The sequence below is a fragment of the Myxine glutinosa genome, chromosome 8 (genome assembly GCF_964187855.1).
Source record: "Myxine glutinosa chromosome 8, kmMyxGlut1.1, whole genome shotgun sequence".
NCBI classification, from domain to species: domain Eukaryota; kingdom Metazoa; phylum Chordata; class Myxini; order Myxiniformes; family Myxinidae; genus Myxine; species Myxine glutinosa.
The window spans coordinates 30,369,427-30,385,998 of record NC_136268.1 but is presented as its reverse complement, the minus strand read 5'-3'; the positions used below and the strand labels follow the sequence as shown (position 1 = coordinate 30,385,998).

Here is a 16,572-nt window from a genome sequence, read left to right as displayed (position 1 = left end):
ACGATCATTCATTCATTCATTCATTCACCAGAAGGGGGTTGATGGCAGAACACCTCAGATTGAAATACCAGTATCGAATACAGCTGCATTTGAACCTGCAGGATTTTCTACCACGTGGCCAACACCTACTGACTATACATAAAGGGGTTGTGATATTGGGGTTGAGAATTTAAATGTTAGTGTGTTGGGGGTCTATGTCTAAATACACCTGAAGATGCACCAAAATATTCCCATAAAAAGGTGCTGTAGAAGTGTTGGTAACAACAATGGACTGCATCCTCGAGGCTTTTCCTGAAAAAGTAAAAGTCTTCTCTATCTGAACCTTGAATTTCCAGCTCAACCATAGTGAAAGTGTGGAAGCACCATTCATTTGGAATCTGTACCTTGGAACAGGCCGAATCTTCTTTAATGGCCACAATTATTCCCACATTCTTGTGGGGTTGGCCGGGGGAAGCTTGGTCCAAATCTCACGAATCAGCTGACCAGGCCTGACGTTTGAGTAAGGTTAGGTCTATAATTTGTTCATAATGGCAGTGATAGCTCACCTACTCTTTGCAAATGACATCGTGGGATCTTTAACATCCACCAACTAATGCCAGCCGATGTCCATCTGAGGGACGGCACACACATTGATGAATCGCCCTGCCTGTGAAACACTGGGATGAGAGTTTATAGCTGGGTCGGGAGTCAAACCTAGGCTCGACGTGAACCGAGTGTGTGAACCGAGTGTGTGTACCTCCAGGCCATCCTGTCAGCAGAAAGGGCCAAATACATCGACTTTGTCAAACCTTTTGCTGGATCATTGTGGGATGAAATTAGCACAGGCAATGGGGTCCGGCTCTCTTTTGTGGTGGTGAAGGTTTGTTTGATCTCTACTTACCTGGGCAGTGTCTTACCAAAGTCAGAGCCAAAACCACTGCATCGTAGGTCAAGCAAAGCATGTTTGGTCCATTTAAAATAAATTTTGAATGCACATTTGTTCTGAGGTTCTATTGTTCATTATCTAGATTCTAGAGAGATGACTGAGACAATGTCCATATTTTCAGGCAGAGAAACGATGTTTTTAATACAAAAATATGTACACTACTTACAAAACAACAATCCAGTGGCACCATGTATGGTGGTGTATATACACCATGTATCACAAACTAATTGTAGAGAATACACTTGAACAGCCGATGAAGCAGAGACAAAGGCCCACAGTTGTACTTTCATGCAAGCATGGCGTAATGTCGTCTCAGAGTCCTGTGTGCAGCTTGGAAATGGCATAAAGGCCCACCATGATTGGACGTTGGAAAGAAAAAGCAAAGTTCGTTTGTTATCGTTCAAATAACTACTTCTTGGGAATCTTGACTTGCTTATGCTTGGGAGGTGCCCATCTGAGGCATGTGGTGTCGACTGTCGAAATGAAAAAGTGGGAGGGAAACTTCAATCGGGTAAAGAAGCATGGAAAGGAAACCAATCCGACGAAGGAAGCACGGAGCACAAAGCTTACCAGTCAGAGGTGGCTTCTTGTATTGAGCACTTTTCAGATGTTCTTCAACCAGCTTGGGTGTCACACACACTACATGCTGCCCTTTCCAGTATTTCACCATATTGAGGGACTGCAGTGCAGAAATTATGTCTGTCTGTGTGATACTGGTCATCTGACTGCAGGAACAGACAAACGTCTAAGTGCTGGGCAAGGACGAATCAAAAGTCTGCAGCAAAGCAACTTGCCAAAAATATGTGGTAAGGAATAGGCTTACCTGAGGTCACGGATGGACAGAGGTCCTCGATAGTCTCTTAAGAGTTCCAGCAAAACCCAAGACCAATAGCTCCTGTAGCTGAGCTTGCCCAGGTCGGAAAGAGGTTTTTCTGGAGATCCAACCATGTGTTCAAGCTTGGAAAGCTCATAACCTGCACAGACACAAGACTTCTGGATTTAAAGTTTCCTGCTATAGTTTGTTTTTAAAACACCAGTTAAGCTTTCACGACTGATTTGTTGCTGGTTCTGAGAACACCTTTTTGAGCATATCCCTTTGCTGATTGGTTACATGGTTTCCAACAAACAGAAGGTAAAATCTGAGATGAATTGGCTGAACAACAAGATTATACGTCGAAGAAGAAGAGCAAAATGAGAGTTGAAGTTCTTAACATCAAACTCACTGAAGGCAATGAGAAACTTTCCGTAGCCTCGGCGTTGGTAAGGAGGAAGGGTCAGGATACAAGCTACGTTGTTTCCATCTGGGGACTCCTTTTCCTGCAACGTTACATCATCAGAACAATGACCGCATGAGCACTCGACGCTCCATTCGTTTTCTACTCGGTATCTCTCACCCTTGGTTACGTACCTTTGAAAAGTATCCCACAAGGTGAGCACCCTGTCGGTCGGTCTCTGTGAGGACGTAGAACATAAAGGGTTCTACGTCAAAGTACAACGTCTTGTGATCAAGGAAGAGTTTAGCCAGCAGGCACAGAGACTGGCAGTAGATCTGGTGGTGGTGGGGAAGGGGAGGTAATGAAGAAATGACAGTTAATATAAACATCCCAACAACTGTTCATGGTCAAAATCTAATTGGTTAGTGGATGTTGCCCTTTAAAGTATCAGTTTTCAAGAAAATCACAGGAGGAAGTTTCCCTGGATTTTAGGACACACCAACTCAGGGTTTGCACAGCCATGGAAGGCCAAATTTCCAGGAGTTTTTCAGGACCTTAAATACAAATGTTTTATGAAACAAATGGCAATGTAATGAACCACAAGAATAGGAATGAAGAAACCTTGTTTGGTTTCTGCTATTTCATTGAATATTGTTGTGTTAACGGGCCGGTCAACACAGCCCCTGAACAGATGGACCGAAACGGGCTTTGACTCCGAGGCCATGTTCAATTAATGGCGATATTATGCTGGTACGGCGGTACGCGCGGGCTGAGGAGAAACACGAGGCACCTTATCTCTTAAAACCAAACAGGTTTATTCCGAACAACAAAAGCAGGAGAAAATGAATACAATAACAACTAGAATCCGGGCACTCGGTAGAGCGCATACCTTCGCCGCAGCTACTGTTCTGTACTTGGCATGGGAGTGTATGCGATGTGAAACTTTATGTGAAATGCGATCGATTTTTAAAAATCAGAATTTGAGCAAATCTGTTTCATTCGTCTGTTAATATGCCTCCCCGATTGACAAATCTGCAATTTGAATTTCATTTGAGGTTGAAATGATTGCGGGAGATCGCGTTATAGTGATGACGTCTTGGATGGACATCCTCTTCTTCAGTCGCTCATAACTTTGAGTGAAATACGATCGAGTTAAAAATAGTCAGAATTTGAGCAAATCTGTTTCATTCGTTTGTTAATATGCCTCATCTCTTGACAAATCTGCAATTATAATTTTTTTTGAGGTTGAAATGATCGCGGGAGATCGCGTTATAGTGATGACGTCCTGGATGGACATCTTCTTCTTCAGTCGCTCATAACTTTGAGTGAAATACGATCGAGTTAAAAATAGTCAGAATTTGAGCAAATCTGTTTCCCAAAATCTAATCAAATGTGTCCCGTATAATAACCAATCATCCCACCAAATTTCATGCAATTCGGTTGAATACTTTTTGAGTTATGCGATTAACATACACACACACAGACATACAAATAAATACACAGCGATCAAAACATAACCTTCCGCTTTTGCGAAGGTAACTATATATATATACACTTAAAGAGGTAACCAATGAGGTAAAATAAATCTTATAAAAACTAAGGCACCTCTCTCCAGTCACAAGCACAGATAGGGTTGGGGGACAGAACCGGGTGACCTCTCTGGTGGCAGTGGAGGATGGGCACAGAGCAGGTGATAAGGAGATGGGCAGGGTGATGAGACAGCAGGATGACGAAGAGGTGATGAGACGAGTAAGACGATGAACAGGCAATGCGGGAATACAAGAACAGCACCAGGGCCAAGACAGGCAGGCAGGATGACCTCCTTAAAAGCTCTCCTCACTCTTAACACCCTCAATTCTCCTCAGAACTCTCTCAGTTCTCCTCACAAACAAAACATTTAATCATCTGGGCAAAAGTGAAACTGGTGCTTCCTGTGCTTTCCATAGAGAACACACTGCTCTGTTGTCATGTCATGGAGAATGAAGGTTTGAAGTTAACCACTAAAAGCCCCACAACAATATTTGTGCTTGAAGTTTCCCTCAACCTATTACAAGATGAAACAGAAAGCTTCTCCAATGACTCCCAAGTGAACACATGCCGGCGTAGATTGAGAAAACGTGCATAAATAATTCAAACACACGCCATGTTGGTTTACATTCAAGGCAAAATATAATTTTAGAAAATAGTGTCAGCAGGATCTCAGCCCAGCTATAAACTGGCATTCTGGTGTTTCACAGGCAGGTGATTCATCAATGTGTGTACTGTCCCTCGGATTGATGTTAAAACCGGTGTCCCGTCTGCCGGCATTAGTTAGTGGATGTTAAAGATCCCACGGTGTCTTTTGCAAAGAGTAGGCAAGTTGGCACCAGCACCCCGAACAAATTACAAATTTCTGCCCTAACTACTGGAAAGGCGCAACGGAAAACCACCCAGTACAACTCAATCTCAGGAAGGCGCTTCAGTGGCACCAACGCTCTGCGAAGAGTATGAGACATCAGATGGAGTCAGCAGTGGGGTTGGGGAGGGGTAGGAAGCGTATGGTTAAGGATAGAAAAGAAAGGATAAGTGGCAGAAGCCTGGCCTATCTTGGAGTAACACTTGTCCTTACAAGTTCACTTTGCACTGACTTTTAAAGTACATTGAACAATAACTTACTTCTCAAAGCCAAAGGTTACCTTGTGATCCCGCCCATCGACCTCATATACAGAGACGTGCCCCTTGCGGTATATTTCCTTTCCTGGTGGTTGTCTCCACTGGCATACGTTCTGAAAAAAGATACCAAACCCACACCTTCGGCTATTAGAAGTACAACCAATTCCAAATTCAATCTTACATTTGATAAAAGATGTACAACGGCAAAACTCCATGAGGTAAAAAAGAAACTCCACTCCATAAAAAAAAAAAGCAGGTTTTTTCTTGGTGAACCCCCCCCCCCCCCCCCCTTCGCACCCAAGACAAACTAAATAAGCACCCCAATTATTTCACATCTTGTGCTGCACTATCCATCTAAATAAGCATGTACAATTTCCTCCATAGAATGAATTAAATTGTTTTCCAAATCACAACGTGGTATCATCACCTCTCCAGCATTACCAACAGTCCCTCGATGTGACACTACACCAACTCGGTCAAACTGAATGACAAGAAACAAGAGAAGATGAAAATATATATATATATATATATATATATATATATATATATATATATATATATATATATATATATATATATATATCATATATATATATATATATATAAATCATATATATAAATCATATATATATATATATATATATATATATATATATATATATATATATATATCTATATATATATATATATATATATATATATATATATATATATATATATATTCATTCTCCATAGGTGATTCTGTCTGTCCGGGGGAGTGGTTACACCCGGACTGGGAGGGGCTTCAAAACCAAATATCCACCATTTTGTTTACTCGCATAGCTTTGAGGGCTCTTTTGTTAGGCCTGCGGTTTCTTGCTCTCTCTCACAGTTTTATTTCAACTCTAATTCGATATCTCATCTCATGTCAAAACAACATCAAGCTCACCCTGTTCAACACCCAGTCCCTTAACAACAAAAGCCTCATCCTGAACGAATACATCCTGGATAACAAACTGGACTTTCTCTGTCTCACCGAAACCTGGCAACAACCACTGGACTACTACACGCTCAACCTCACCACACCCAATGGATATACCTACGTCAATAAACCACGCTCGGAGGGCCGAGGTGGTGGAATTGCCGTTATCCACCGTCAAGACATCAGGACCAGCCTCATCCCCATCGCCTCATCCTCATCCTTTGAACACCTGGCTTTTAAACTCTCTGGTCGCACGCAGTCAGTCATGGCTGTCGTCTACCGCCCTCCCAAACCACACCCATTATTCCTGTCTGACTTCTCCTACTTTCTGACCCAGCTATGTTCCCTCTCCCCCTCAATCCTCCTCCTTGGTGATTTCAATATCCACATGGACTCCACTGACTCCACAATAACCACTGACTTGACTGATTTACTCACTTGCTTTAACCTCACTCAACATGTCAACTTTCCTACGCATATCCGTGGTCACATTTTGGACCTTGTCTGCTCCACTGGATTAATTTTGCACCATCTCTCTGGCTCCGACCTCACCCTCTCTGACCACTTAGCCATCACTATGACCATCAACATCCCCACCCCAACACCAAGACATTATCGCACTATCAACTTCCGTAAGCTAAACGCTCTTTCACCTACCTCATTCTCATCCACCCTCTCTGAAAAAATGTCCACTTCTCCCTTCATTGACCTCCACACCCCTTCCGACCTCACTGACTACTACAACCACACTCTCTCCTCCTGCCTTGACCAGCTTGCGCCTGTAAAAACCAAAACAGTTTCTTTCACCCATTCTGCTCCCTGGTTTACCCCTGAACTCCGCCTGATGAAAACTCGTGCTCGCCAACTTGAAAGACTCCGCAATAAAACAGGTCTCACAGTTCACTCCCAAGCCTACAAGGACCACCTACAACACTACAAAGATGCCCTCTCCCACGCCCGCTCCGCCTACTACTCTCAAATTATCCACTCTGGCTCCGGAAACCCAAAAGCACTCTTCTCGACAATAAACAAACTCCTCCGCCCCCTGGACACCACCACCCAGTCATTCACAGTAGACAACTGCATCTCCTTCCTTTCTTTCTTCCAACGCAAAATTGACAACATCAACAACAGCTTGACCACCGCCGCACCCGCTCCCCCTCCAACCACCTGCCCCCCCTTATCCTGCCTTCCCCTGTCTCAATTCTCCCCGGTCTCCCCTACTGACCTCTCTGAACTCCTCATAGGAATGAAAACTGCCACCTGCACTCTTGACCCCATCCCCTCCAGCTTTGTCAAGGCCTCCCTCCCTGCTCTCTCTCCACTTATCATTGCAACAATAAACTCCTCCCTGTCTACAGGCATCGTCCCACCATCCCTCAAAATTGCTGCTGTTACCCCCATTCTAAAAAAACCTGGTCTAAACCCTGACACCCTAAACAACTTCAGACCCATCTCCAACCTACCCTTTCTGTCGAAAGTTTTGGAACGCGCTGTAGCCACTCAACTCAAACATCACCTCTCTGCCAATAACCTGTATGAAACATTCCAATCCGGATTCCGCTCCAACCACAGTACTGAAACTGCTCTCCTCAAAATCACCAACGACCTTCTCCTCTCCTCTGACGCTGGCAACCTCAACATTCTCGTCCTCCTCGACCTCAGCGCTGCCTTTGACACCATCGATCACACCATCCTCCTCACCCGACTTGAATCCACCTTTAACGTTACCGGCACTGCCCTCTCTTGGATTAAATCATACCTCTCTGACAGACGCCAGTTCATCTCCATCAATAACTGCAAATCCCCCACTGCTCCCCTCCCCCAAGGTGTCCCCCAAGGTTCAGTTCTTGGCCCCCTCCTCTTCATCCTTTACCTGTCCCCCCTCGGTCACTTAATCCGCCGTCATGGTCTCCAATTCCACTGCTTCGCCGATGACATCCAGCTTTTCATCTCCACCAAGTGCGTCTCCACCGACACCCACTCTATCCTGACAAACTGCATCTCTGAAATAAAATCCTGGCTTTAAATCAACTTCCTCAAACTTAACTGTGATAAATCTGAAATAATCATCATTGGCCCAAAAACGCTCACAAAATCCACCCATAACTTTGCCCTCAACATCGACGGTATCCCAGTATCCACCTCCCCTCTCATCCGGAATCTTGGCGACATCTTTGACCAAACCCTCTCCTTCGACAAATACACTAAACAGATCACAAAGACAGCCTTCTTTCACCTGAAAAACATCGCCCGTCTCCGCTCATCCCTCTCCTCCACGGCTGCAGAAACCCTCATCCACGCCTTCATCACCTCCCGTCTGGACTACTGCAATAGCCTCCTCTATGGTTCACCCTCAACAATCACCAATAAACTCCAATACATTCAGAACTCCGCTGCCCCTCTACTCACCCATTCCCGGACCCGTGACCACATCACCCCCGTCCTTTACAAGCTTCACTGGCTCCCCATCTCCCAGAGAATCCAGTACAAAATCCTCCTCTTGACCTACAAAGCCCTCCATAACCTGGCCCCATCCTACCTGGCTGACCTCCTCTCCAGACACACTCCCACCCGCAACCTCCGCTCTGCTGGTACCAACCTCCTGACCCCCCCCCCCCCCCATCCGGACCAAATTCAGATCCTGGGGGGACAGGGCCTTCTCCATCGCTACTCCCACCCTCTGGAACTCACTACCTCACACCATCAGAGACTCCTCCTCACTCACCACATTCAAAACATCACTTAAGACCCACCTGTTCAGCACTGCATTCAACATTCAACCCACAGCATTTAACCCCTGACTATCACTTCTCCTTCTCCCTCCTTTTGCTTTAAATATTTCCCTATTGATTCTTGTCTTTTTGCAATTGTTTTCATGTTTTGTTATGCATTATGTTTTGCACTCTGTCAAAGCGCCTTTGGGCTTCATGAAAAGCGCTATACAAAATAAATGAATTATTATTATTATTATTATTTTTCACAGTCGCTAACATGGTTTTAGACTCGGTTGAAAAAAAACGGGAATAAAATTCAATGAAAGTTACCGTTTATAGAACGCAATGCATTTTCAAAGGCCTATAACAAAGACCATTGAGACTCACGGCTTTATCTCGACTCTAATTCACCATCTTATTTCATTTTTTATCGATGGTTTTAGACTCGGTTTCAGCAATAATTGAGAAAATTCATGCACATGGGAAATTGCTGAGACATTTTAGAAATTGGCAGCATGGTATATCGCACACCGCCTAAACTAAAATAACAGATGGGAAAATGCCGAGGTATGTTAAAATGCTAACATGGTTTTAGACTCGGTTGAAAAAAAAAGGAACTAGAACGGGCACTCGGTAGAGCGCATACCTTCGCCGCAGCTACTTTTGTTGCCAAAATAAAATTTTTGAGGTTGAAATGATCGCGGGAGATTGCGTTATAGTGATGACGTCCTGGATGGACATCTTCTTCTTCAGTCGCGCATAACTTTGAGTGAAATACGATCGAGTTAAAAATAGTCAGAATTTGAGCAAATCTGTTTCATTCGTTTGTTAATATGCCTCATCTATTGTCAAATCTGCAATTATAATTTTTTTTGAGGTTGAAATGATCGCGGGAGATCGCGTTATAGTGATGACGTCCTGGATGGACATCTTCTTCTTCAGTCGCTCATAACTTGGAGTGAAATACGATCGAGTTAAAAATAGTCAGAATTTGAGCAAATCTGTTTCCCAAAATCTAATCAAATGTGTCCCGTATAATAACCAATCATCCCACCAAATTTCATGCAATTCGGTTGAATAATTTTTGAGTTATGCGATTAACATACACACACACAGACATACAAATAAATACACAGCGATCAAAACATAACCTTCCGCTTTTGCGAAGGTAATAAAATTCGATGAAAGTTACCGTTTATAGAACAAAATGCATTTTCAAAGGCTTGTAACATAAACAACATTGAGACTCTCTTACGGCTTTATCTCGACTAATTCACCATCTGATTTCATTTGTATCGAAGGTTTTAGACTCGGTTTCAGCAATAATTGAGAAAATTCACGTACACACGGGAAATTGCTGAGACATTTTAGAAATTTGCGTCTCGATACATCTTACACCGCCCAAATAACACAGACAGGAAATTGCCGAGAGATCTTTCTTCGTTCTTATTTGATAAGTTATGTGCACGTACACTTTAAATAAGTTTATTTGAAATCTTTTTAATTTTAAAAATGTCATTTACTTGCCATTTGATGATTACGTGGCGACACTTCCTCTTCCTCTTGGGGATCGTGAAAATTCATGCGTTGTGTGGAAACTCCCATTTCCGAAATGAACGAGACGGTCGATGAACGGCTTGATGGACGTCAACGCAGACTTGAACAGGATGCAGCAAGAAAAAGAATGAGACGGGAGAACGAGACCATCGACGAACGTCAACGTAGACTTGAACAGGATACAGCAAGAAAAAGAATGAGACGGGAGAATGAGACCATCGATGAACGTCAACGTAGACTTGAACAGGATACAGCAAGAAAAAGAATGAGACGGGAGAATGAGACAGTCGATGAACCTCGCCACACACTCACACAGCATGCTGCTGCAACAACAATGAGCCGGGAGAACGAGACCGTCGAGGAACGTCAACACAGACTCGCACATGATGCTGCTGCAACAACGATGAGGTGCGAGAATGAGACCGTCGATGAACGTCAACACAGACTCACAAGGCATGCTGAGCAACAAAGACGTTGGAGGGCTCAGCAAACGTATACAACATCAGCCATAATGAATCCGGCCGAAGCATCGGATAATATTACATCATTGCATCATTTGGGGATCTGATAAATTGCCAGTAACCATTTTGTAAAACTGAATGTGCAGGTGCAGCAAACTCAAGATGTCCAAATGCCACACACGTCCATGCCCGTGGGACTCCCATGGGTGACCCCACTAGTCCATATAACATTCTCCGTAGGTGATTCTGTGAGTCTGTCCGGGGGTGCGGCTATATCCGGTCTGGGAGGGGCTTCAAAAACAAATATTCACCATTTTGTTTACTCGCATAGCTTTGAGGCCTCTTTTGTTAGGCCCATGGTGTCTAGCTCTGTCTCACAGTTTTATTTCAACTCTAATTCGATATCTCATTTCATTTTTCACAGTCGCTTACATGGTCTTTTTACATCATCATTTTTTACTCATGGTGCGAGTCTTTTCACAGTTTTAGACTCGGATGAAAAAAAACGGGAATAAAATTCGATGAAAGTTACCGTTTATAGAACGAAATGCATTTTCAAAGGCCTATAATATAAAGACCATTGGGACTCTCCTACGGCTTTATCTCGACTCTAATTCACCATCTGATTTCATTTTAATCGATGGTTTTAGGCTCGGTTTCAGCAATAATTGAGAAAATTCACGCACACACGGGAAATTGCTGAGACATTTTAGAAATTCGCGGCACCGTATATCATACACCGCCTAAAATAACAGACGGGAAAATGCCGAGATAAATAAATTTGCGGCGGACTTTTCCATTTGATGACAGTCGTCACAAAAAAGTCAACAATGTGGGGAGAGGGGCAGAGCTTCGTTCATGTATCGCCACAGATGGGAAACTGCCGACAGATATTTCTTCATTCCTATTTCATTCATCATTATCATACAGAAGTAAAGGTAATCCTGTTTAAACACTCCATTCATTCCATCGATGTGTTTTGTTTTTTTTGTCCCCGCATGAGTTTTCAAGGCTGAATAGTGTTCACATCCAGGATTAATAAACAAACTCCATTTCACGTGTGCATGGACATGTAATTCACATATGTAAAATACATAAATAAACAGACGGGAAATTGCCAACAGATATTTTTTCGTTCTTATTTTATAAGTTGTGTCCACGTACACTTTAAATAAGTTTATTTGAAATCTTTAATTTTAAAAAATGTCATTTTGTATGCTGTAACAAAAAGAGTAACTTTGGTTTTCACGGGACAGAAAGGTGCAATGTAATGTTCTTATACACCGCCCATAAGACCTTTTTCTCAGGGACTTTTCCATTTGAGCTGTATTCTTTATATAGTCGGAATGTTTAATTCTTTAGACATAGTCACAACAAAAAGTTTAAATTAGGTACTCTGCACGTGGGGAGAAGGGCGGAGCATAGTTTATGTATCGCCACTCGGGTTTGTAAATGCTATCTCCAAAATGAATAAAATAATGAGGGAACAGAACGAGACATTCAATGAACGTTAACACAGACTTGCACGGGATGTTGAGCAACAAAGACATTGGAAGGTAATGTGTGCTCAGCAAACATATTGTTGCGGTTTTAGAACCCACACTTGTAAATAATTACTTGTAAATATCCCATTATTAAAAGGTTAAAGGTTGCACCCCATAGTTAGTCCATAAGCAACACGTAGGCCACCATAGGACTTTAGTTATTTCATTATTATGTGTTCTAGATAAGGCCGTGTTTCCAATAGTTGAATCTGCGTTGCGTCAATCAAATGAGGAGTAGGCCCTTCCGTCCATTTTGCGATCTCCCTCCAAGCGACGCCATTACGCGCCCCTCCAGTCGGTGCCTCATGGTTCTCCCAATTCTGTTACGCGCCTTTGTTAGCGCTCGCTCAAGCGCTGCCATAAACCATGCGGTCAGGCCCGAGGAAAAAGGGGGCGGAAAACCAAGAAGAAGATGTGGCCTGTCAACCAGCCGTCAAAGGCGTGGCTGGTAAGCCCTCACCAGCCAACCAGGGCTGAGGTGAGATCGCTGGCAGGCGTGGTTTTGGAGCGCGCGGAGTGATCTTGGCTCGCATGATATAAGCGCGAACGCAAAGCCCTTTTACGGACTTCTTTCGATGAGAGAGCGCTGGTTGGACTTGGTCGGGAGAGTGCATTGCAAACGGACTTGTTGGAGACGCGCTTATGAAGAAGGATTTGAGAACTGATACGGAGCGCACATTTGCGAAAGGACTCACTCGCTGGCGCTGATTAAGAGGACTTTGAGAGAGAGAGCGTTTGGCGCGAACGTACAGGTAGTACGTACTAAGGACACCAGCCTCCCCCCCGCTATATGTAAGGTCCGCTCGCGTCCAACTACGCGCGGAGCTGCCTGCCAGGTTTCGCCCGCTGGACCGGAGTCGACTGGAGCTTGGACCCTCTACCCTACCAGCTACAATCCCCGTGTGAGTGTGTATGTTTGTCTGGGGTCCTAAGTTAAGACTGTTGTTAAGACTGCCCTGTGTTCTGCTTCTTCCTCTTCCTTCCCTGTATATTCCTTTCGTTTCCTCTTCTCTGGTATATTTGTGAATAAACCTATCTTTGTTCTTCCCATACTCTGGTTTCCTCTCCATCCGATCGCATCCGTCCTTTCTACCATTGGGTAAACGTGGCCCGATCTAACCGCTCAGAATCGGGTTTAGTCTCTTTGTTAATAGCTCGGATCGTGGATTGCTATCCGCTCGGCATTTTCCATCGTATCCGTGGTTCGAGCGGGAGTTATTCCCTCATTTCCGGCTGGCGTTAGTACTTGGGTAGCAGCGAACCCCTAGGCCTAGCAAACCCTACCAAACCCTACCGGTAAGGACGTTATAACTTCCAGGACTCAGGACGGCCAGCTAAAAAGACAAGGGGATTAACCCCACCCCCCCCCCCCCTTTGATAAGGGGAGCGCCGACCCCCGAGATCCGTAACAATATACAAGAGTAGCTGTAAAGAATCACACCATTGAGACCACCAACATTGAGTCCACTCCCTGGAATCCGGATTGGAAGGTAATGTGTGCTCAGCAAACATATACAAGAGTAGCTGTAATGAATCCGGATGAAGTATCGGATAATATTGTTGTGGTTTTAGAACACCTCACTTGTAAATACTTGTAAATAATAACTCTTGTAAATATTCCCTTTGTAAAGGTAATCAGAGCACCCATAGTTAGTCCACAAGCAACATGTAGGACACCATAGGGCTGTCAGTTATTTCCTTAGTATGTGTTTAAATAAGGCTGTGTTCCCAATAGTTGAATCTGCGTTGTATTAATCAAATAAGATAGGCCCCATTCCGTTCATTTTGCTCTCTCTCTCTCTCCAAATTGGTTACGCGGCCTTGCCAGCAGCGTTCGCTGCATTGAGCCTTCGCTGCCTTAAGCGCTCACCCCGACCGCCATTACGCACGCGGTCAAGCTGGAGAAGAAGGGGGCGGAGCGCCAAGAACGAGGCGTGGCCATGTCAACGAACCAACCAGGGCTGAGGTGAGCTTACTGGTGGGCGTGGCGCGGCTTGATCTATAAGCGCACGCGCAAAGCCCTTTCACAGACTGCGCGAGGGGAGGCCATGGTGTAAGGACTGCACAGGGAGCGGTCGATTGTTACGAACTTCTTTCGGCGGGCTCCGGTTTCATGAACTCGTTTTTGAAAGGCGCTTTATGAACATTGAGAGAGAGAGGCAGCAGGCGCACATATTACGTATGCAGCAGCCCAGCCCTCGCATATGAAAAGGTCCGGTCGTGCGCCAACGGCACGCAAAGCTGCCGGCCGTTCTTCGCCGCGGACCCGGAGCCTGGACGGGATCCCATCGCCTGAACCATCCGCTTGGACCTTCTCCTCCTACCACTACCCTCCCGTGTAAGTCTGTTTGTGTTGTCCTGGGGCGTGATAAGTAAGACTGTATAGATAAGCTTGCCCTGTGTCCTTTTGCTCTTCTTCTTGTATATTCTTTCCCTTTTGTTTCCTCTTTGGGTCATTGCACATAATTAATAAATCTTATTTGTTCTTCCCTTTACTCTGATTTCTTCTCATTCGATCGTTGGCATCTTTTCTCAATTGAGTACCTGCGGCACGATTTGGCCAACCGCTCAGGATCGGGTTTAGTCCTTTTGTTAATGGCTCGGGCTTCGGATTGCTAAACCGCTCGGCAATTTCCATCATATCCGTGGCCCGAGCAGAAATTATCTCCCTGCTTTGCGGAGAGATTGGCACTCAGGTATTTGGGACTACCATTGACCAATCACCCTGGCCAATCTCGACCGCAAAGGAGCGTTATAGTTTCCAGGATCGGGGGACGGCCAGCTTAAAAGACAAGGGGATTAACCCCCCTTGGTAAGGGGAGCGCCGACCCCGAATCCGCAACAATATTGTTGAAGATCATCATTGCGGTGCGCGTCCAATGACGTCACCATGCGTGTACTGTTCTGCGAAACATTTCACTAATTAATGAACAGGACAAGGGGGCGGATTTACACTGTGTTGCTCCAAGAGAAAAGTTCAATTACCTCTAATATTTGCCGTACCTGCTCAATTGGAACAACTGCCGGAGTGAGGGGAGAGGCGACTGAGTGAGGGGTGAGAGGAGACTGGGGGAGGGGGAGAGGAGACTGGGGGAGGGGGAGAGGAGACTGGGGGAGGGGGAGAGGAGACTGGGGGAGGGGGAGAGGAGACTGGGGGAGGGGGAGAGGAGACTGGGGGAGGGGGAGAGGAGACTGGGGGAGGGGAGAGGAGACTGGGGGAGGGGGAGAGGAGACTGGGGGAGGGGGAGAGGAGACTGGGGGAGGGGGAGAGGAGACTGGGGGAGGGGGAGAGGAGACTGGGGGGGGGGGGGAGAGGAGACTGGGGGAGGGGGAGAGGAGACTAGGGGGAGGGGGAGAGGAGACTAGGGGGAGGGGGAGAGAAGACTGGGGGAGGAGGAGAGAAGACTGGTGGAGGGGGAGAGGAGACTGGGGGAGGGGGAGAGGAGACTGGGGGAGGGGGAGAGGAGACTGGGGGAGGGGGAGAGGAGACTGGGGGAGGGGGAGAGGAGACTGGGGGAGGGGGAGAGGAGACTGGGGGAGGGGGAGAGGAGTGAGGAGGAGTTGGAAAGGAATGAGGGGGGATGAGTAAAGCGACCCCCACTCTCCCCGCACCCCCAGTATCTGACCCGCTCCCCTGTGTGTGACCCACTCTCCCCCAAACTTCCTGTGGAATGTTTTGGGTCCCCAGCGGATGTCGTAAGGTAGGTAGGTAGGTAGGTGGGAGCTTTCATAAATTCCTCAATAAAATTATGATTTGGAAATTATTCGATGTGGACCTGCTCCTGAATCCGGAGGTGAACAGATGACAACAATGGGCACCCGTGCACTTTTTTCAAAGAATGCACCAGAAAATTGTTGGAAAAAAAATATTGGTATCCACATGTGTATTTCTTTGCTTTGCAGTGGAACAAAACAAAAAAAGCTGAAAAAAATTAATAAAATCAGGTGATTCTCCTTTGTTCTAGAATTGAACTCACCTGTGGTGAGTTGCAGGTGCTTGCAATATAAAAATTACTCATTCAACCAGTTTGAATAGAGAAAAGGAGTTATTTTGCTGTTTTGTGTCACTGTGTGTACAGCAATGAGCATGGAGAAAAGAACGAAAACCAGAGAATTGTCTGAGGAGGTCAGACACAAGATTGTAGCCAAGCATGGACAATCTCAAGGCTACAAGTCCATCTCCAGAGACCTTGATGTTCCTGTGTCCGCCGTACTCAATGTTATCACGAAATTTAAGGCCCATTACACTGTAGCCAACCTCCCTGGATGTGGCCGCAAGAGAAAACTTGATCGAAGATTGCAGCAAACGATTGTTCGAATGGTGGAGAAAGCACCTCAACCAACTGCCAAACAGATTCAAGCTGATCTTCAGACACAAGTGACAGTTTTAACTCGCATCATCCGTCGCCAACTCAATGAAAGGGGGTTCTATGGCAGGAGACCCAGGAGGACCACACTGCTGAGAAAGAGACATAAGAGAGCCTGACTGGAGTTTTCCAAAACACACCTGAACAAGCCCAAATCCTTTTGGAAGAATGTCC

General features: G+C 45.3%; 2 protein-coding genes across 3 annotated transcripts in view; one reads left to right on the top strand and one right to left on the bottom strand.

Moving 5' to 3' along the window:
• The window catches only part of DGCR8 (DGCR8 microprocessor complex subunit), a 58,620-nt gene extending 42,054 nt beyond the window's left edge, over positions 1 to 16,566 (top strand). Inside the window, exon 15 of one of the 2 annotated variants that reach the window (XM_068124196.2) lies at positions 16,111 to 16,566. The gene's annotated coding sequence lies outside the window, so the exon portion shown is untranslated. Of the gene's footprint in view, positions 1 to 13,859; positions 15,064 to 16,110 lie in introns of those variants that run through there. The other variant, XM_078783108.1, reaches the window with a different exon arrangement.
• On the bottom strand, positions 1,048 to 5,044 carry LOC137432350 (histone acetyltransferase KAT8). Its single transcript, XM_078783109.1, has 6 exons — positions 4,815 to 5,044; positions 2,334 to 2,474; positions 2,149 to 2,242; positions 1,749 to 1,899; positions 1,496 to 1,650; positions 1,048 to 1,398 (listed from the first exon to the last, which is right to left on the bottom strand). The coding sequence occupies exons 1-6, from the start codon at positions 5,004 to 5,006 to the stop codon at positions 1,334 to 1,336; spliced, it is 798 nt and encodes a 265-aa protein (XP_078639235.1). The 5' UTR covers positions 5,007 to 5,044; the 3' UTR covers positions 1,048 to 1,333.
• Positions 16,567 to 16,572: the final 6 nt, after the last annotated feature.